The sequence below is a fragment of the Vidua macroura genome, chromosome 1 (assembly GCF_024509145.1).
Source record: "Vidua macroura isolate BioBank_ID:100142 chromosome 1, ASM2450914v1, whole genome shotgun sequence".
Taxonomy (NCBI): Eukaryota; Metazoa; Chordata; class Aves; order Passeriformes; family Viduidae; genus Vidua; species Vidua macroura.
In genome coordinates, this window is record NC_071571.1 from 117428084 (window position 1) to 117450667 (window position 22584).

The 22584-nt window shown below is 39.9% G+C and overlaps 1 protein-coding gene across 1 annotated transcript in view; it reads left to right on the top strand.

The window, feature by feature from the left end:
• Positions 1-13954: 13954 nt before the first annotated feature.
• CHD7 (chromodomain helicase DNA binding protein 7) overlaps positions 13955-22584 on the top strand; it is an 89606-nt gene continuing 80976 nt past the window's right edge. Inside the window, exon 1 of the mRNA XM_053978006.1 lies at positions 13955-15839. Within this exon, the coding sequence (XP_053833981.1) occupies positions 14154-15839 (1686 nt within the window). The 5' untranslated portion in view covers positions 13955-14153. The remainder of the gene's footprint in view (positions 15840-22584) is intronic.

The following is a 22584-nucleotide window of genomic DNA, read 5'->3' on the forward strand; positions in this document are numbered from 1 at the left end:
ACTTGGGTTGTTTTTTGAGGACTTCTGTGATCTCACTGAAGGGTTTTAATATTAATTCATTGCTAGTGTTATGGCTATGTTTTGATGATAGTCACTTAGGAGATGGGTGTTAGGCAACCAGTTGGAAATTACTGTAAAGTGATTTTTTTTAAAGTGGTTCAGACATTCAACTTGAAATCCCAGAGCACATTAAAAGTGCTAATTCTCATTCTCCTGAAAGCCATGTTTCTATGTATTTCTCAAATTAGCCTCCCTCTGCCCCCACATCCTGGCTAATACAGTATATGTAACTTAACCACTGATTTCTAACTAGGTATCATGCATTTATTAGCTTCATGTTGGCAGAAGCTGATATTGAAGAACTAAAATACTGAGTTGCTGGTAGGAGCGACTGTTGCTGGTAGGAGCGACTGTTTGCATTTTGGGATGATAGATGTATTGCATTAACAGAAGTGTAATATACTTCTGGATGGTTTTCTGTGCAAGTGCAGCTGCCACACATTGTTCCATGCAGAGCGAGAAGAGAAGCTCTATGCTCATGAGATGTGTTGCTGTCTTGAAAAACAGGGAACAGATGAAACACTGACCATGAAGGGGAGGACGCGGTGAGAAGGAGTGTTTTCACTGATCTGCACGACATTTGCACAACTCAACCTCTCAGCTGTAAGTGTGTATGGAGAAGTCAGGGAAGAGGCTCTGCAATGTCTTGGAAAGAAGCTTCCTCACCCTGTGCTCTGCACTTGGAGCATTACTAGGAAACACACGAGATCAGGGTCAAGGGGAATCCAGCTTGTGATTTCTGAAGTTTGGGAACAACAGTGGAGTGTCTACAGATGGTTTAAGTTTGGTTATTTGGTATGCTAGTCTGTCCGGCTACAAGGCTCTCAGATTAAGTAGCTACAGTATGGTGCAGCAGAAATAGGAAATTAATTTAAATGGATGCTTTAGTAGTTATCTGGGTTTTAATTCATTCAAAACTGCAGATGCCTAGGTCAGAAAAATAGGGGAAACTGGCTTGGATGGTCTCTGGCTCCTGTGAAATGTGAAGTTTGTGATAAATGCTGAAATCTTCAATCTAGTTCTCAAAACTGTAAAAAGATTTCAGTGTGTTCTATAGCACTGTTTAATTTGTATCAGTTATCTTAAAAGGTGGCATGTCTCTGGTGAAATAAGATGGAAACCACTTTTCCAACAAAGTATAAATTATTGGACTATATTGCCATCACAGGTTTGAAATAAGGGCGCTCCATAGATTTCTATCTTGTAGATGTTCCTTGCATCACTGCTTTGTTGATGTATACTTTCTCCTTGCTTCTCAAATGAAACTCTGGTTTACACTTGTTTTAGTTGGTTCAACTCTGCAGAAAAAGGCTTTTTTTTTTTATTCTTCTGGGCCTTACTGTAAATCTACTCCAGCTTTAATGCTGTTACCTCACTCAGTGTTTTTTAGAAGGTGTGAGAGAGAGCTCAGTTTTGTCCTTGTTGTGAAGAAGACATAGGGCATAGGTGTGAGACGTGAAAAATTAACTGTTGATCCTCAGGTAAAGTAGTATGTCATGGCCATAGCAACAATCTCAAATTCTCAGATTATCAAAAAGGGCTATTTGCGGACCAGGCTGATACTGTGGAGCTGACTCTTCTGGTTTAAATGAACTAAATTGAATTACATGTTTATTGAAGACAGAAAAAGTGATTTCGCCTGTTTCTTTGCAGAGCATCTTGATGTTGTGAAAAATGTAATAATCCTTCCTGTATGTGATGCTGTTTACAATCTTGAGATCCCTAAAGAATAGAGGATTTTTTTTTCTTTTAAGCACACAGATGTTGAAGTGGTTTTGTTTGGGTTTTCTTGATGGTTTTTCTTTTTACCTAATGCTTCAATTACTGATTACTGAAAAGGTTATAAATACACAGTAATTCTTGTTTCATAGCATCTTCCATTCATTCTAAAGAATCCATTTTATATGGAGGCATCAGGAAGAGTTACTAGAATACATACACCGTTTAGTGTTACTAACACCTAACCAGTGCACTTAAAATGCCTAAAAATGTAGGTATTAAATAATCAGAAAAAGGTCTGATGCCATTTATGGTTTTGTATATAAGTACAGATACTCTCTTTTTTGATAAGAGACTGTCAATATTGTCAAGTCTAAAGCTTACAATTTGTTCAATAAAACCTACACTTAGCCTGCCCCTAGAAAGTTAATTTATAAGCAGCCACAAGTCAAATGCAGCCTTCCCCAGAGGAAAAAAAAAAAAGATACACACAAAAAAAAGTCTCAATTTTAAATAAATACTTCTAGTTTTTGGTAGCAACAGCTTTTGAATATGATCACAGTGCAGCCTGTTGTGTAACTGTGATGCTGTGAGAGGCATGGCTGACTAGTGAGGAGTGCCTATGAAAGGGAAGGTGGCAGCTGGCTTACCTGGACGCTCAGAAGGAGGCTGGAACTCCTGACAATCCCGATGAGCAAATCTGGTTGACAGCTGTTGCTATTGCTGCTGCCTTGTAGACATTTCAGTGAAGCTGATTCCAGTACCTTTTGCTTGACTCTTCGCTTTTGGTTTTTGAGCTGCGCAGAATGTTTTGAGTACTGTGGAGATACAATAGGTGCAGTTGGTGTTGGCGTCCATTGCTCTGGGAAATAAGACCTGGCTTTGAGGGAAATGCAGGCAAAAGAGTTAATAATTTCAGTTCATAGAAAGACCAGATGGTAGAAGATCAGTCTATTAAGTCTTCATTTATTTGTGAGTGGTAAGCACTGAAGTTTCTCAAATAGCATTTTTTTTCCTGAGCAATTCATTCCAAGTCCAAGTTTGGCACACTGGTGTACAGTGTCCAGAGGAGCCTGATTCTGATGACTGGCTCTTACTGAGGTATGCTGGTTCATTGCTTGCTTTGCTTTGAAGCTGCAGTCTCACATTAGGACATAACATGGGCTTCTCTGAGGTGATCTCTCTTGCTTCTATTTCAAGTCCAAACTTCAGAATAACTGTTGCCTGAAAACACAGGTGCATGGATTTCAGGTGCCAAGCAGCATAGGAAAGGAAGAATCATGCTTTTATGTTTCAGATTTTTGGATGGTGCTTTGTGATCAGATACAGTAATTTAAAAGGTACTGTAAAATATTGGTCAGGAAAGCTCATTGTGTAATGACAGTAGGCAGTTGATCCTCCCTTTCAAGTAGTTTTATGTACTTCCACTTTCATAACTAGTTTTATATAGTAAATATAATTGAAGGGACAAGGGGCTAGGTTTTATTGCTTTGCAAGCATAATTAATTAAACAGTTACCTGAGTCTCAGCTGTAGATCCAAGTAATATTTGCTAATAGAGCATAAGTATTTAATCTGCCATTAATTCCTGTGACTTCTAAATCAATTGATCTCTAGCAGAGCCTCATCCATACTTTTTCCTCAGCTGTGCACTTCATTATTGGGTTCAGATGATCTAAGTCTGTGCTACAATAATGCCATTTATAATGCTTAAGTAAAAGGTAGTATAATCTTTCAGTCTTTTGGTGGTGGCTATCTTATTGTGGATGAGGCTTCCTTTTTTTTTTTTTTTTTTTTGGTAGAGATAAAATAACTTTGGAAATGTTTAGCACTGGAAATTCAGAGTACTTTGTACCTGTTCTAATTGTCCTCACTACATAGTTGATAAGCAAAGGAATACACTTTTAGCTGTTGGAGTTTATTCACCTTTAACTAGCAGGTTTTTGGCTCTTGATAGGAAAAAGATTTTCCTAGTAGTGTTTCTTCATTGCACTGTTGCATAGATATTTCACTAGTCATTGTAAATCTTGTTTTGAAAACTGGACTCTAAATAGTAGGTGAAATAGCTCTAAATGTGGCTGTTTACACAAATCTGTCTGGTAGAATATAGTACTGGTGTATGGTTCATATAGTACTTAAGATTAAGAGTTCTCAATTCTCTTGTTCTGGGATCCTTGCTACTTAAATGGGTTTGCTTGGGTTTTTTTTTAATGAGCCATTTTCTTGGTCATACTTTTCCTTTTCCAGGTATTTACAAACACGAAAGAAATTGCTAGTCAAGCAAAGTTTGCAATCAGACTCTTCCAAAATTATCAAAATAAGCCTTCCTATTTCTTGTAAAATAATATGCTTGTAAAATAATATTCTAATCTTTTAGGCAGCCTGCCCACTCCTTTAATTTTCTTGCTTTTCCTGCTTCAAAAATCACAACAAAGGCAACCACAACAAAAAAAAAAAAAAACCCACACAAAATAACACAAAACCCCACTGACCCTCTACCCTAAATTTTAACCTCACAGTTTTTGTGAGTAGAAATGAATTTTTGGGCTTGTTGAGGGGAAGGCAATGTAGCAAGTTTTGGTTTGGGTTTGTTTGTTTGGGTTTTGGGGGTTTTTTTAAAGTTTATTTTAACTGAAATGTATGTGGAAAGTTTTAATTCTCTGCAGATGCTGCAGTAAAATTGATAAGCTTAACAGGTAATTTAAATAGACTGTGAGTCATTAGGAACAGTGAAGATACTGCTTTCTATTAGAAAATTAAGTTTATCCCTGCTTTTTGAGAGGTTTCCAAATTCAGTTCTAGATGAGTAAAAATTATCTTTCACATCTGATCTGTGAATGCAGTACTAATCTTGTATGTTCATCATTTATTTCTGCAGAGCTTGTGGGGAATTGAAGGTAGCTCAAGAACTTTCCTGTTGGGTGTAAAAAAAATGTGGTTGATGAATGTCAGCTGCTCCTGTTGGTTGCAGTAGTTTGAATGGCTCTGGGTCAGCAGTTTGCACATCAAAAGACAGTTACTTCCAAGTTCTTAAAAATCTTTATGAGAAGGGAGTGAGATTGCATAGTTCTAGAATTTTACATGACAAAATTTCCCCTGGAAGGCTCTTTTTGTTAATTTGAACTTATCCTGGAGTAATTTTAGAACAGCAAATTGATTAAGCAAGATGCTTGAAAACACCCCAGTTGGTTTTCTTCTGTGTGAAGAAAAAACTGATGTCCCATTAAAGTTTTCCACAAGAAAATTTGGTTGTCTTCCCTTTGAACCTGCTTTTATAGAGGAAAAACATGGAGTTCTGTCCTCCTTGGACAGAAGGGCCACGCTGCACATGAGGACTGACAAGGGTTGCACTCATCTGACAGTCCCCAGTGCAATTTTTAAATTTCTGGCACTATTGTTTATACTATCTAGGCACTCCTTTTCCCTGTTTGAGTGAACTTGAGCTTACTCTTAAGTGTCTTAGTCTTATACACTAGAAGCTGTTGAGAGCTCCATACACTTTTCCCTTTGGCACTGTCCACTGGGGAGAACAGCTTGGTATAGCTGTTTATGTTGTGGTTTGAGTAAGTACTGATGATCACCGTGAGCCAGGTGTTATGTTAAAAAAAAAAAAAAGCAACAAAAAAACCCACAAAAAAACACACACAAAAACCAAAACAACCCCCCCCCAAAAAAAATCAGACTTAATTTGTATGTGCAAGAGCCTGCTTCCATGGCACTGACCAAGAATGAACCCCTTTTTCTGACATATCCTTCTTCAAAAAATAATAGAATGTTCAAGGTGCATATGTTAATTTTGTTAAAACAAACAAATCTCTCAAATTTAAGTAGTCCAATTAACTGTAGTAGTTGTAGAAGATCATTTGGATATCTGTCCTGTATCTCAGCTGTCCCCTGTATTCCCTGGGACATTACTGGATCTACCTGATGGTTCAAGGACTAAACTGAAGGTTTCTGAAATCTATTTACTCCATGTTCGGTATTCTGTCCCACAGTCGGTCTTCACACCCTCCGTCCCCAACCCTTCTTCTTTGTGGCCAATTTTAAGTTAGTGAAATAATGTAACATTCCTTTTAAATAGTTTATAGCATATGATAAAATACACAGTTCGTTTGATGCTACAGGTCTTTTTTGTAACTAAGTTTAAAATCTGTAAAAAAATAAAAAAGAAAATTTTAAATTTGTAAAATCCAGTGTTTGGGTCTTGAGATGGTCTCTAAGGTCCCTTCAAACCCAAGCCATTTACATTTTAAATACATTATGAAATGCTATCTTTTTCTAAAAGAGACTATTTGTAATCTTTTCTTGGTGTAGTACATAATAATTTTTTTCTTTGCTGAAAGGGTCAAGATGGTATGCTTAAGTGTATGAGGCAAAAAGGATCATCAGTACTGGAAGCTGAGTGAGAGCTTAAGTTCAGATGTAGGATGGTTCATCTTGCCACATGTAAAGAGTATAAGGGGGAGCTACCATTTTGTTTCTGAGTCCTGAAATGTGTTCTCCTTAGTCATGTGAAAACTGGCTTTTCACTTTGGGTGCACAGGGTGTATTTATCTTCAGAGAAATGAGTGTGGATATGTGGTTCCCGTACGAGCGCAGACTGCGATCTACCAGTATTTATGAAGAACACATGTACAGGAAAATGACTCTTAAGTACAAGTCATAAATTGAAATGATTATAGAATATACGCGGACAAATATACCATGTGTGGTATCGGTAGACTGTAATTTCATCAAGTGGTTTTTCAGACTTCATAAACTATGAATGAAACATGATTGCATTGCCCTTGTAACAGGTAAAGTAAAATATAGGGTCTGGCTACTTTAAAGCGCTCATAATTCTATGCCTGGAAATAGCCTTTTGGGATACGATTAAGTCTTAAAACCTGACTGTGATTAAAAAAATACATTTCGGTGAAAATCACATGTTCAGAAACTCTGGGAAACATTTGAGTCTCCACCTCATGAATTTTTACAGTTCCCAACTTTCTGGGTGTAAACACCATGAGCTGCTTTCGGCGAAAGGAGCCGGGAAAGGCCCCGTGTTACTTAGAGCTTCGTCACCCGTCCGGTTATTTCGTTGTTTTCAGCGGGTTTTTTTCCGGTTTTGGTGGCTCGGGCTTTGTTTACTTCGGGGGCCGTGCCCGGCCGGGCAGGCCCGGCCCGGCGCTGCCGTGCGGCGGCCATGCCGCCCTGCCCTGCCCTGCCCTGCGCAAACCCTCCCGCTCGCCGCGGCGACCTCTGCCCTTTTGTATCCTGTGACACTCAGCCTGTCTTTGTGCTCAAGTTTATCCATGATGGATACGTTTCCCTCCCAATCGCATATGCCGGGAGCACGGCGGAGCAAGCAGATAAATTATTTTCAGCTGCAGGCCCGGGCTGGGGGAGGAGGGCAGGAGGGTGGCGGGGCCCCTCCGCGCCCTGGCCCAGCAGGACGGGGCGCAGCCTCCCACTCCCCCGGGAATATGCAAGGGGATGACTCTCGGGCTTCTCAGATCCTTTTTAAATGCAAAAGAATGTAGGAAATTGCCAGATCAGTTGGTTAATCAGTGACAACTGCAGTAGGTGCACAAAAAGCCCGGAGCCATCGCTTGCACGGGGTGTTTTTTCAGCGCCCCAGCGGGGTCGCCGCTGGCCCCACCTCTTGAACACCCGGGCCGGTTTAGTGTCAGCTTGAGAGGGGAATGTAATTGCGGGGAGATTTCTGGGTGACTGATGGCGACAATATAGGTCTTCTCCCTGACACCAGCGCCCCGCTGGCCCTGCTAGCGCTTTGTGTTCGCCTGGCCATCGCACAGCCGCGGAGCGGTGAGCGCTCAGCTGCATGTCCCCAGCCCACCGAAACAAGGCAGCTGTGCAGGCTGTACAATTTTCCGTTGTTTTTTTTTTTTTTTTTTTTTTTTTTAAATATTGGCTACACTGCTGCCTTGTCATAGTCAAAGCTCATTAAGGGGTCATGTTAAGCATGCTACTGCTCCCCTTTATGAAATTATTTGTGAGGTTAACACCTCTGTCAAATGGTTTGAAGAGTATTCCTGAAATGCTTTTGTGACTGCAATTGTTTCTCTTACTTATCTGGGACTATTTTTAGATGAACCACCTCACATCTATGTTTTAAACTTACATTGGGAGAGAGGGTGGTCATGCAATGAAAATGGCCTCTTAAAATTCCAGGTTACGTAACACCAAAATTGAAGTATTTCTAGATTAGGCTTGTTCCCTCTTCTCTCGCCTCATGTTTGTAATGTACTTAAATGTAAAAAAAAATGCCTTTCTTATTTTTTGTTAGGTTTTTTAATTTTTTTTTTTTATTCCTCTGATTACCTCATTAAAGGTCTCCAAGTACATGCTCTAACAAATGGCTGTAAACTTTCCTCTTTTTCTTATCATCAGGAAAGAAAAGACATGCTGAGGCTTCTTCTGTAATATTATAGGTGCTGACTTAAAATTAGCCGTACTCCCATGTTAGGGCAAAGAGTTTGCAGCCCAACTGGTGTGGCGAATGCCTTTGTGTGATGTAACACTGAGGCTCAGTGGGTTTGCATCAGAGTCTTCCTAAGTGACACTTTTGTGGTCTCATATCAGAGCTCCTGTGAACTTGAATGACGTAGGATATTGTTTCCAAATGTGTGGCACAGGCTGAACTCTGGGCTGGTCATTCCTGCATCAGCTGCTTGACAGCAGCAAGCTGCCAAATATTCGAAGGCTGTAGTGCCCTCAGTTGCCTCGCTGAAAGCCTGTTTTTGCCAACGTACATCATACATAAAGGAAGTAAAATCCAATCTGGCTTTTGTGGAACGATTTTATGAGAAATATAGGATTCCATGGATTTCTTGGCAAAAAAATGTTACTGAATATCATTCATGGCATTTTAGCTGATTGCACGCTGGCAAAACCTGTGACCTTTGAGGAAAGGCACCTAAGGTTTTCTCTTCCCCCTCCCTCCCCCCCTTTTCTTAATTTAACAAGAGACATTGACAGTCTTTAAGTTGCTGCTGCAAATTCTTGTAAGGATGTATTTCTGTGAAGAATTAACAGAATTCTACTAAGATAAAGGTGAAACCAAACTTTTAAGAAATGCTTAAGTCATATTTGCTGATGCTTCCCACTAAGTCAGAATACTCCTGAAGTGCATCAGGTCATTCTTTTCATCTTTGCAAGTCCTGTCTTCCTTTCCTGGGACAAGGGGGAGCAAGATTCCTGCCATCCTTTGATGTCTGAACTGTACGAACTTAATTTTTAACACAGCTGTGCTGTGTGAAGTGCATAGTAGGAAAGCATTCTAAGTGAATTAAAAAAAAAGAAAAAAATGGTCTTCAGGCATTCAGGAAACATAGTTTCTTTGGAAGCTGCAGTCAGAAATGATGTTGCAATCACTTTACAGGTCTGGTCTTATATTTTGGCTAATCTATATGCAGGAGGAACACACCATGCATGGCATCTGTGACAGCAATGAAAAGTAAGCATTAAGCACATAGGAGATGAGGCATGCTTCCCACAGACATGGTCAGGCACTTGCATAACTGTCCTGGCATCAGCAATGCTGTGTGCTCAGTCGGTGAATGAGGTGAAATGTAGAAGCCTCACCAGCCATCTTGCTCAATTTGAATGTCTTGTCGTGACTTTTTCTATGTTGTCATGGTGTTACATGTGTTTATGAAGTTTATGTGTTTATGAAGTTTTTGGTGAATGTTTTCCTTCAACTTTGTGAGTAAAATAAGAATGTGACTTTCATTGCTGTCATCTATGTCATATCCTTCCATGCGGCAAATGCTTAAATTACTACCCCTAACAGCCAGCAGGAGCTTAGCAGTTTTGAAAAGCAGTTTAAATGTGCAATGTTTAAATGCAGATTTAGTAGCCTAATGTTTAATCCTACATTTGAGGCTCCGGTCTCAAAATGACCTTTGGCATGGTGTTGTTTTTAGCACGAGAGGTCTTTTTAGCCTAGTTCTTCAAAATAGCACAGTATTTGTGGTGTTTATTGCATTGTATGTAAGGGCATACTTCCATTATGTGAGTAGCTGGTTTGTTTGTGTCTGTCAAGCACTTCAGAGTTTTGTCAGAGGTATCAACTAATAGCTGTAAAAATATAACTCTGCATGACACAAGTCATTTTGAGCTTGGAGCAGTTAGTATTAGTTGCCTTCTCACCTTCTGTTTATTCAGTTTATTTGCTGCATGGCCAAATGCTGCTGACTTTCTTCTATAGGAGGGTTGATAGCTGAAGGAACCTGTTGATTTACAAAAGGTTCTTTTGAACAGCTGAATGTGAGGATGGTGTGGAGGGCATGGGCATCTGTGTGCTGCCCTTGCTGCTTCCTGGTCTTGACTGCCTGGATCTGCTGCTTTGGGAGCAAAACTAATGAAGTTCAGGTTTTTAGTGTCTGCAGCCCTAGATAAGTTATGTGTATGCAGCAGGCAGTTTAGTTCAACTTATAAAAGTGGGAAGCTGCTGAAGACAACCGAGTGCATGCAGCTTTGGAATATTAAGCTGGATAATGGTTAACTACTACTTAAATTTGAGATTTAGCTGTTTAAGACTGGAATGTTGCAAACTGGAGTAAATGTAAGCTTTGTCTGTTCAGACAACAGGGTTGTTAAGCAATTGACTGTGTCCTGGTGGTTGGGCTCGCACCACTGCTTTGAACAGAAACATGCTGTCTAGGCAGCCTTAACGAAATATATTCATTGACTTTTTAGGTCAGTCTTCTTGGAGCCATCTTTCATGTTCAGGAACAGAAAAGTGATAGAATTTTATAGCAGAATCTGTATAGTTTAAGACAGTAATAAAAAAAATTCACTGTCTTTCATACATTTATACTTTGTTTCAGCTATCCACCTTTCTAAGGGTTCAGATACTCTTCACTTTGTACCCAACAGTCACTGCTTCTATGTATGTTGATTTTAAGTTGCAGGAATGTAGAGAAGATGTGCCATCCCTTATTTTAAACTATTAAAAAAAAATTACTGTAAGCTGAGTTTATCACAGTTAGTCTTGCTGTTAGTATGTCTGCCTTTATAATGAAGTGAACAGTGATGCTGAATGAGTATTTTAACTAGAATTATTGCTTGATGCAAGTTCTACTTTCATTTGTGTGTTGGCTTTCTTTTGTTTTGAAAGCAGACATAGTTGCAACTTAAAATAAGGCTGTGACTCTTGTGACTTGCTTAACTACCTAGACATCTACCCTGTTAGAAGGTTGAGAGGTTAGTAGGTAATTCCAGTATTGACTATTTCCTTATCAAAACATGGGTTAATTTATTTTGATCAGGCTGTAGCTGCTACTGTCTTTCATGCTTCAACAGCTGCTGTTAGTCATATATCACATCAGAGGTGTGACTTTTATTGGGGACAGTAGAATAAAGTTTGGTGAGAGCACAACTGACTGTTAAGGGCTGTGGTCATTAAATCTGAAGCTGGACTTAAATCTGAAGAAATACCCCGAAAATTCGAGACTTCTTTACCGTGGCCTTACGCTGTGTTTCAGATGTAGTAACTTTAGCATCCAGAGCTCAAACATGATGTTGATTCATACCTCAGATAAAAATGCAGATCTAAAATCACATAATGGCAAACAGCATTTTTGCTCTTAATTTAGATGATGGATTTGTTTGTTTACAAACTGCATAATAAACTTAAAGGTTACTTTTCTTTTGAAAGAGTGTGTGCTCAGGAAGCCGGGCGAGTGCTAGGTTCCCCAGCACATCTCCTGTGTTGTGAGGGACAGTACTTAGCCCAAACCTGCAAATTAGAATAGTGTGAGCTGAACAAAAACAATGTGTTTTTAATAAAACAAACCCCTTACCCTATTTTAATTTGGTTATCTGGGTATAGTAGCAGAGCCAAGCTACTGTGAGCTGATGTTGACTGTTCCCAGTGGCTGACTGGCCTGAATTTTATTGGACGCTTGTCAGCTGAAAAACAGTAAACAAAGCAGATTCAAATACTTGCTTGATGCTTGTAACCTTGTTTCTGGAGATGCTCTATTAGCTTGTTATAAAGTTTCATTAGTGCTTCAGGAGAGTAGAGCCTGCTTGTCTTAAAATATGGTTAACAGGCATGATTTTTATAATAAAATGAGTGGAAATTCTTACATGTTCATAATTGTGTGGCTGTTTCTAGTGGATGGGTGAGATCTACTTGGCTCCAGTTTGATATTGCCCAGATTACATCAGTGGTTGGAAGGTAACAGTATCTGTGTGCTCTGCTTTTTAGCATTTCCAGGCAAAGAGACTGTTCTGTTAGAGACTCTCAGTGCACACTGAAGTCCAGCTTTAACAGCTCCTGATGGCAATGAGCATCAGTAGTCACAGTGCCAGACGTCCTTGAGCAGTCAGGGATCTTCACCATGACAGTGGTCTGCTCTGGAGCAGTCTAATTTGCAAAAGCTTCTTTTTGGTGAAAGGGGTTCTTTCTCACCTTGTTGAAACTTCCTTATGGTGTGCTCTAATAAATTGAATGAGGTGGTAAATATTATCTGTAATATTTTAGCTGATTGCACGCTTCTGCCTAATAATTGAAATGAAATAAAACCAAATAGATATTAGAGATATGAAGATGGCTCATAGGAGTTTACCTCCAAGTGATTTAGGAAGTGTTAATATCCCAGCCGAGCACTAAAGAGATTTAAGTGTGTGGTTTTAAAGGTGACATTCAAATGCTATTTTAAGAGGAGTGATAAATGCTTGTGCCTTTCCTCTTGCCCTCTGCTTCATGCTGTAGAAGGTCCTCTTGACAGTGGCTACAAGAAGGGTAATAAATGTGCTGATATTTTCTCCCTAAAACTTGTCTGGGACAAATCAAACAGTCAAACAGTCTGGCCTGGCATTTTGTGTCCAAAGTGACTGAAAGCATCTCTCTACCACAAAAGAATGCAAGATGTGAAAGCATAAACTTGTAAATCTTCTTTACTTTGGTTGCTGGTTAAGGGCAGTTGGTATCTGCAAGCAGAGTCGCCACTGAATTACAACCAAGATACAAAAATAGTTGTACTTGCTAAGTGTATGGGCTCCCTTGACTATTGTCTTAAATTTTATTTTGCATGCAAGACACGGTGTTTAAAATTTTAATTTTTTAGAAGAAAAAGATAGCATTAAACTACCTTTGTCCATAAAAATGCATCCAAACAAATCTTTGGAGTTCTTGTGGGAAAAGGATATGGGACACATTTCAGAATAGGTCAATCTTCCCTGTGGAAAACCTGAATGAGATTTTTTTCTGAATCTGTTCTGTTACTGTGTTGTTGCTTTTTGCTTTTTCTTCCACAAGTCCAAATGTGTACCTTGTTAAGTTAGCTTTTTGTTAAGTCCTTTTGCCATTACTAATTCTCTTGAGTGAGTATTCAAGTTCTGGAGACATCAGGACTTCAGTGTGGTCTTCCAAAGTGCTGTAGTTGCAGTAGCAGCACGATAACCTGAAGATGAGTAATGAACTGCATTGATACTATTCTGTGTTACCATCATAAAGGAAATTAGGATAAGGATTGAGAAATCCACCCTATCATATGATGAAGCTTTTAAATTTTATTTTCTTACACAAATTGAACATCTAGTTTTGCTGAAAGGGGAAGAAGCATTGTGTCTTTCAGTGTACAGATTCATTAAATTAGGAAAAACTGTGTGTTAAAACAAAAAACCCTTCCTAAAGGCTAAGTCTTGGAGTTTGGTCTGTGTTTAGTGGGTCATCTCTGTATGCATTTGAAAAATGTTTTGTGTATAACTAACTTTAGTTCATCCTAGGACCTGGTGCTTCTGCTTGCTCATCTGATTACACAGCTCAGGGGAATAAGGTTAAGGACATGCTGTTGGTAACTAGAGCGTTTTCAGGGCTTTAGTTCAGCAGATGGGCTGCTCAGCTATATTCATACATCTGCCTACCTGCTGTGGCAGCTGCTGCTGCTGCGTGTTGTGTTCTTTTGTTCTGTTCCACCCAAGAAAGGAGCACTAGGAAGTGTAGTGAATGGATTAATTTAAAGTTAAGACTAGTGTTTTGCTTGCTTCCTAACTCTCTATCATAATAAAGCTTTGGATAAAGCTAATGAATCCTTCGTAATGTGAAATAGATTTTTAAGATGTATTTCAGGGGGCTGAAAGTAGCTAGCATTTAAAAAACAGTCAAGTACGTTTTCTTTATGTTGCCTGATGCTATTTATTTTAATATCTTCTTCTCTTTCTCCCCCTTCTCCTGATTTTTCTAGGAGCAGTAACCAGACTTTGCCTGACACTGCGTGGTCCAAAAGAATTAAGGAAATATGGAATGACATGAAGGAGATTAGTTGAGGATTAAAGGCTTTGAGGACAAAACACCTCACCGAGGTGAAGCACAGACTAACATTCTGGTTGTAGCTCCAAGGAGCTGCGTGCTGAAAAAAGATGGCAGATCCAGGAATGATGAGTCTGTTTGGAGAAGATGGGAATATTTTCAGTGAAGGGTTGGAAGGTCTTGGAGAATGTGGATATCCTGAAAATACAGTGAATCCTATGGGTCAGCAAATGCCCATGGATCAAGGATTTCCCGCTTTACAGTCATCTCTTCATCATCCTCCTGCAAATCAAAACCAAGCCAAGTTGACCCATTTTGATCACTATAATCAATACGAACAGCAGAAAATGCACCTGATGGATCAGCCGAACAGGATGATAAGCAATGCCCCTGGGAATGGTATAGCATCTCCTCATTCGCAGTATCACAACCCTCCAGTTCCTCAGGTTCCTCACAGCAGTGGTGCTGGTGGTCAGATGGGAGTCTATCCCGGCATGCAGAACGAAAGACATGGCCAACCCTTCGTAGACAGTGGCTCCATGTGGGGACCACGGGCAGTTCAAGTGCCAGACCAGATAAGAGCACCATACCAGCAGCAACAGCAGCAGCAGCAGCCGCAACCGACACAGCCGCCACAGGCACCCTCCGGACCCCCTGGGCAGGGCCATCCTCAGCACATGCAGCAGATGGGAAACTACATGGCTCGTGGTGATTTTTCAATGCAGCAGCACGGTCAGCCGCAGCAGCAGAGGATGAACCAGTTTTCTCAAGGCCAAGAAGGCCTCAATCAGGGAAACCCTTTCATTGCCACCTCAGGACCTGGCCACTTGTCTCATGTGCCCCAGCAGAATCCCAGTATGGCACCTTCTTTGCGACACTCAGTCCAGCAATTTCACCACCATCCCCCTACTGCTCTCCATGGGGAATCAGTAGCCCACAGTCCCAGATTCTCCCCTAATCCTCCCCAGCAGGGTGCTGTTAGGCCGCAAACACTTAATTTTAGTTCTCGGAGCCAGACGGTACCCTCACCTACTATAAACAACTCAGGGCAGTATTCTCGATATCCTTACAGTAACCTTAATCAGGGATTAGTTAATAATACAGGGATGAATCAGAATTTAGGCCTTACAAATAACACTCCAATGAATCAATCTGTACCAAGATACCCAAATGCTGTCGGATTTCCATCAAACAGTGGTCAAGGACTAATGCACCAGCAGCCCATCCACCCTAGTGGCTCACTTAACCAAATGAACACGCAAACTATGCACCCTTCACAGCCTCAGGGAACTTATGCCTCTCCACCTCCCATGTCACCTATGAAAGCAATGAGTAATCCAGCAGGTACACCTCCTCCACAGGTTAGACCTGGTAGTGCTGGAATACCAATGGAAGTTGGCAGTTACCCAAATATACCCCATCCTCAGCCGTCACACCAGCCCCCTGGTGCCATGGGAATTGGACAAAGGAATATGGGCCCCAGAAACATGCAACAGAATCGTCCATTTATGGGTATGTCTTCAACACCACGGGAGATGGGTGGGCACATGAGACCAAATGGTTGTCCAGGTGTTGGCCTTGCAGATCCCCAAGCAATACAAGAGCGACTAATATCTGGCCAGCAGCTTCCTAGTCAACAGCAGTCTTTTCAACAGCAAATGCCAACCTGTCCTCCCATGCAGCCTCATCCAGGGATACATCACCAGTCTTCACCACCCCCACATCCTCATCATCAGCCTTGGGCACAGCTTCACCAGTCACCACAAAACACACCACAAAAAGTGCCTGTCCTTCAGGTAAGCTACTTCCAATTAGTAGAAAATGTTTTAAGTGACTGTAAATGCCTTTCAGGATACACAAGAACTGTTCAAAACTGTTGCCCCTGTTCAACTCTCTTGTTTGTCATTGGTTATGTGGCTTTTTAGTGTACAGAGACTGAAGGTAAAATGAGGTTCAGGTATCTTTCTAACATTCTTACAGTAATTTTTATAGGATAACATTATGGATAGATCAAAATGTGATAGAACAACAGGACAAGCAGAATACATACTATTTTTTTTTCTTGTTGGTTCCTTTGGGGAGAAGATGGAAAACACATGTGAGAATTGTCATTTAATTATTCAATTTTTGTATTTTCAACTTGGAAGAAGAAGTGTATGTAATAATGTGTTTGTTTTGGCCAAACCAAGATCTTTTTTTTAAATCCTAAGAGAATGTTCTGTGGTTTTAAATTAAAGCTTAAATTGTTACACGTGAAAAAAATTTCTGGTGTGAACTTCTTTAGCACTAAGTAATGAAGCTGTGAAGTGATAGGGAAACAGTTTATACAATGTGAATCAGTCTGAAATTAAATCTTCTGAGGCTCAAGTGAAATGTTAAATAGAATGCAAGTTTTATTTTACTGAGGTTTTGATCTGCTAGGTTTCTATGGCCATGTATTGCTTCCATGTCATTTTTCAATTAGAAACTAAAAATGGTAAAATATCTTGATCCTCTGTAGCTTAACAGGTTTGACTACGTGCTAGTATGTTAAGCTTCAGCTGAAAAAGTACTTTTTGGAATCTTCACATTTGCTGTTGTTTGACTCGGTCAATCAGAATTCAGGAGGTTTTGATACCAGATGAATTAGTGGTCAAGATATCAAAGATTTACTAATTTTTTGTTTTTTTCTGATCAGTCAGTAATTAATGCCAACTAGCTCTGCCCATAAATATTTGGAGACAATTGTTGGAATGCAGTCGTAATGACATGACGCTACAATACGCTTAATAAATCATAAAAACAGCTGTCCTGGGCAGTGTCCTGGGCCAGTGCGCAAAGCAGCTGCTCAGCTGTCCCCTCCACTGCTGCCTGCCGGCTGCTCCTGTTTGCTGCTCCGCACAGCGTGAACTGGCTCTGGGAGTCAGATGTATGCTCTGCGGAGAGGCAGCTGACAAGGAGTGGTAGATGGAGCAGCTCAGCAGCTGGGACAGGCTTCCACATTCCCTGTGGAAGAGAGGAGGAGGGGGGGGACTAAGCTGGGCAAGGGGAAAAGTGCAGTCTTTCTCTTGAGGGAGGAGGAGGCTCTCTTGAAGAGTCAAAGTATATCTTCAAGACCATCTTTCTCTTCCCTGCCTACCTCAAAGTTGGTTTGAAATTTTAGATGCCTGTGTTGGCCCTTCCTTTCTCTGCATTTCCACACACAGACTTTGCTTGGAGAACTTAAATTACAGTACTTGCATGCACGTGGAGTTTTGTGTTCCTGTCTGAGACAGCAGCTCTTGCCAATGCCTCCTGTTACCAACTGTGTGGGTAAGCAGGATGAAAAGGAGAGAGCTCAAGACTATAGGGAAAAAATGAAAAGAATGAGCGAGTATTTGGGAAGGAGGTAATGACAGCACAGAGAAATCAGTACAGGGATACATCAGACAGGGTAGGAATGAGAAAAAGAAGTATAAAGACATGTTTTTTACTCTGAAGATGAGAGTTGAAGCATCTAGTAAAAAAAACTTGAAAGAAAATTGTAGAAATAACATAAGACTTTTAAGACAGCAAGGGAACAAAAACCAGTGTCACTAGGATCTTTCATAACATAATCTTTCATAACTAGGATCATTCCCACCCGTTATGGTGGGAATGTGGGAGGAAATACTTGAGGTGGACTGTACCCTAAAAGCAGTGGTGTTCTTCACCAGCATTAATTCCTCGTTTTCATCTGACCATGCAGTAAGCCTATTTTTGGCATTAAAAGGTGGTTTGGGAGAAGAAAGTTGATTTGAAAAATGTACAAGCTTGTTAAATGTTCTTGGGGCATCTTTTTCACTTTAATCGGTGAAGAGGTTAAACACAGACAGCTCAACCCTTAAATAAGCTGAGCAACCTATTACAGAGAGCTGAACTGCAGATGAATAGCTTGAAGAAAGGTAAGTGCTGAAACTAAATAATTAGAGGAAAACCACATGATAACTCCAGTTATTTGATTAAAATCAGTAATTCAGACAGTTGTAGCAAGCCAAGTAACTTCTCTATTAGCTTCTTTCTGTTAAGTTTTTATCTGGTAAAAGGTAGTGTTTAAGTACCTTCCCATTAAGTAATTAGTTTGAGCCTTGACTGTAGTAATGAAACTCTTAACAGGCAGGCGTTTCCCCCTTGAAAACTGTTTGGATGAAATGAGTATTGTTCAAATCAACGAAAACTTAACCCCTCCCCACCCCCTGGGGAAAAAAATGCAGATGTGCTAAACCCCTGCTCTTAAGCCTGAATACAGAGTTGGTAGCTCTCCTGTGTCTTGATTTTCCTTTCATGTCAGTAGGCAGAAAAGTGTTCACTGAAGTGCAGTTATTTAAATGATTGGTTTGTTTTTATTTGTATAAAATGAATCAACAAAATTAATATAGTCAGTGAAAATGGAAATCACTATGTACTTTAAAATCAACAGAAGTCATCTTAGTAATTATTTTTCAGTGATTTGAAGCTAGCCTTATCATGGGAACGCTGTAATACTTGTGGTTAACCAAATTACTGTTTTGTTGTTAGATATGTTGGAAGGAAAGTGAAGTTTTTTACTTTTAAGTTCTGTGTTGATTCCAAGGCTTGTTATTTCTTTTTCTGTGTGGAAAACTGCAAATTATTTTGGCTTTGAGATGAAGCTGGTGATTGGCAATTCATCTGGTTTTGATTAATAGCTGAAAACTAGACATGGTTATTAGGACCATGTTAGCAGTGAGTTGCTGGCTTCAGTGGAGTTTGATAGATCCATAAGAACCACTGCAGTGTTGGGATGTTCAGTCTGTGTGCTTGGTTTGTCAGGCACTCCTTTGAAACATGTTTCACCAAAGGTTTTTGGAAGAGCCTGATGGCCATGGGGTGAAAAGGCTGGTTCTGCTGTGGCAGAGCAATCCACCAAGGGGCAAATCAGGGATCAGGAGTGGCTTGTCTTCACAGCAAGGCAACTGTGTTGGGTTTGTGAGCTTGTGTTCTCCAATATGCTCATAAATGATCTGGAGAAGAGTGAAAAGTCAGATGGCAAAATTTGCTGCTGCTGTTGATATACCCAAAGCAGAGTACCAAATGCAGATGTGATGAAGAACCTATTAAGAATGAAATAAAATAATCAGAAATATAATAGGAAAGTCAACTGCTTATCTATTAAGTTGTGTGAGTCAAGACATGGCCAGAGGAGATTTAGATTGGATATTAGGAAAATTTTCATCACAGGAAGGGTTATCAAGCATTGAAACAGGCAAGGTATAAAGTTGCCATCTGTGAAGGTATTTAACAGATGTATAGATGTGGTGCCTAGGGACATGTGGACATGCTTTATTGGTGGACCTGACAGTGCTGGGTTTGCAGTCGGACTTGATGATCTTAAAGGTCATTTCCAACCTAAATTATTTTATGGTGCTTGAGCAGTGAAATGGCAGGCAAAAACATCTTCTTAGGAGCAGGTCTTGGTGTCAGATGGCTGTCTGAAAATGAGCTATAACAGTTAAAGAAATAAATCAGTAGGAATTGTAATGAAAGTAGTAGAGAACAAAACAAAGATTATTACCTGTATGTATGGTATGCTGGTGAGGCAAGTGCTGTGAAGTTCTGTGTCCCATCCTCAGGCCTCAGAAAATACAGCAGTACTTAAAAAAGCATGGTGGGGAGGGGGCTGGGGGGTGTTTTAGTGGGGGAAGGAAGGGGAGAGATGGTGAAAGCCTCTAAATTGTTGGCGATACAGGTACATGAAGAGGATGAATGTGAAGTAAGGGTTGTTTGTCACCTGTTTTTGTCTCCTTGAATTCTTTTTAGGTATTCAGCAAGTTGTCAAGTGGTGAGTTCAGAACTGCACATTAAGATGCTGATCTCTGAGATGTTTCACAGAAAAATGCATCATGGTTTGATAAACGTAAAAGCACCACATTTGGCTCAGCAGATCTGTGCCATACATAAGTGACTGAGAATTTGTTACTGGGTTGCATCTCCTGTATGCATGTCTGGTTCTTGTCCTCTTCCACACACTTTATCAGAGGTGATATCAGGTTAGATAGGCCTTTGGAGGCCTAATGCTATGCAGTTGTTCTTACATATTGTTATTTTCAGAGCATTTTATTGGTGATAGAGGAAGTGTAGGAGTTTTCTTTGCCAAGAATAGGCTGTCCTGGGTGTGTTGTTACACACAACTTATTTACCCACAGCTACTGTGTGGGCTGAAGTTTCGAGTCATGTTCATTAATCATGTTCCACAAATGCAATCTGCATTATTTATAGTCAAACACAGGAGTATTTAAGTGACAAACAGGTATGGTATAGCCTCCATGCCCGACTAAATGGGAGAGCTCAACAATGGGCACAAACAGTGTTGAAGGATTCTGGGTTGCCGTTCTGGTGGAGAAGGAACTAATTTTGTGTGCGTTACCAGTTCACTGCCAGGTTTATTCTGCTGGCCTTACTATCTGTGGGCATGTGACTTTGCTTTAAATCATAACTCATAGCTGTGTTTGGTATGAACACATTCTTTTGAAATTTCCTGCCCTCCCTTGCAGGGGAGGAGGCAGGGAAAGTCCTGCTGAGTCACCAGCTCGGTCATCCCTTTCACAGGCCTTTCCTGCAATGTCAAACTCTGTGTTGCTGCCTTGGTTTAATTTATGCTTGGATATACCTGAATGGAAAGGGATGTTAACGAAAACTATAATCAGCTGTATTGGTTTGATGCAATGTTGTAACCTGGCAAAAAGTAAAGGTTAAATCAGTTTCTGCTGGCACATTAAAATGAAGTTGATTATCTCCTGGGTGTTTGTTTTAATGCCTAAGAGTAGTAAGAAGAAATTGACTCCTTACTGTCTTCACATGAATTATCTTTCAGTGTTTCCTTTAAGTTTACATAGTAGCAAATGATGCCACTTTGAATAGTTAGGATTATTCCCATAAATAATATTCAGAAGCAATTTCCCACATCTCCAGAGAGAACTGCTGGCTTTTTAATCCCTCAAGTGTTTAACTTTTGAACTATTTCCCCGTCGATAAGTAGAACAAATCCAATTTATTTTAAAAAACCCCTAGAAACACATTGGGTACTTTTTGTTTTGATGCAGAGGCTATTTCACACGACTGCTAGCTGGTCTTTTGGAGTACTGTGTATGCTGCACGTTCAGCGAAGTCTCATGGCTGCCTGCCCCTAGAAATTCTAGTTTCCTTTTTCAAGTATTCACAGACCAGCAAAACAGTGTATGTTGGCAAGATTTTTGAAGCTGCCAGACTAAATGAAATTAAGAACCCAATAATACTGAACTTTAATTAGCTACAATTGTATATTATTTTTATGTGTAGATAAGCATGAGTGTATGTGTGTATTTATATAATATATATGGAGAAAATGTAGGCAAAATGAGAGGTTGTGGATAGTAATGTGAGAGAAGAAGGGAAGAAAATCCATAGTATTCATATTAAAGTAAAGGTTGATAGCAGTATTTTTTTCTTAAAAGTTTACAGGCTTCTGCTGTATTTTGTTGAGGCTCTGAAGAAGTCTTGTATTTGAGCAATGTAAGCAATGTAATTAACTAAAATTTTCCAACTAAAAGAAAAACAGACCGTAAAATCTACCTTTGGTCAGAAGTGTTGAAGTTATTTCACCCCTGTGGAGTAGAATTTTCTGTTGCACTGATAACTTGATCCATCTGTGAGTGAGTTTCCATGCAGGTCTCTCAAAGGATATAATATTATGAAATACTGTTCTAAAACTCCTCAGTTGCATTCCAGTCTAACAGTTAATATTAACATATTCAAAGGCTTATTTCTTCCTCACCCTTGAAAAAGCTATGTGTGCTTTTGTAAATAAAGCGCTTGCAGTGATTTTTCAGTGAATAGGCCTTTGGGCCAAATAATTGTAGTTTTGAGGTTGTTTTGCTATGAACTTTTTGGTCTTTTTTGCTGTTGAGGAGGCACAAGCTACTTCAAGAATACTTCTTCCTTCAGGTACCATGATTTGACTGTGATGAAAATAATTTGTGCCATTGAATTATCTGCTCTGAAGTTTTGGGTAAAGCCAGTTTGTAGCATTAACATAAAAACACAAGCCTGCATCAGCATAGTGAGTTGTAGGTTTAAGTTACCCAACTTGTTCTTCAGCGTGGGTATTTTGAAAGTTTCTGTGAGATGTTGGTGACCTGAATGTATTGTTTCCTGAAGTCATTAGCATTTTCTGAGGAATCACTCAACTAGAAAAGTTTTAAATTTATGCTGCTTGTTTAGTACTTCAGTATTGTGTTATCTGTTGCTGATGGTCACTTCCAGTGGGACTTGATAGCTGTCTTACTTTCCCATGGTTGAAGATGTTGTCCTGCTTTATATTTATTTGAACAAATTTAACTCTGTTGTTTCAGAGCAGCTTTTTTTCATGATTGAAAGCTGGTAATCTAATAAAAGCCCTCATGTCTGTGTCATCATCGACCTACAGACACAAGGATGGAAAATCAGGGCAAATGAAAGGAAAATGCTTGATTTTTTAAATTATTTTTTTATTTCATTAAATACAGTGTCAGTCTTAAAAAGGAACAAGTTGCAGATGAAGAAATAACT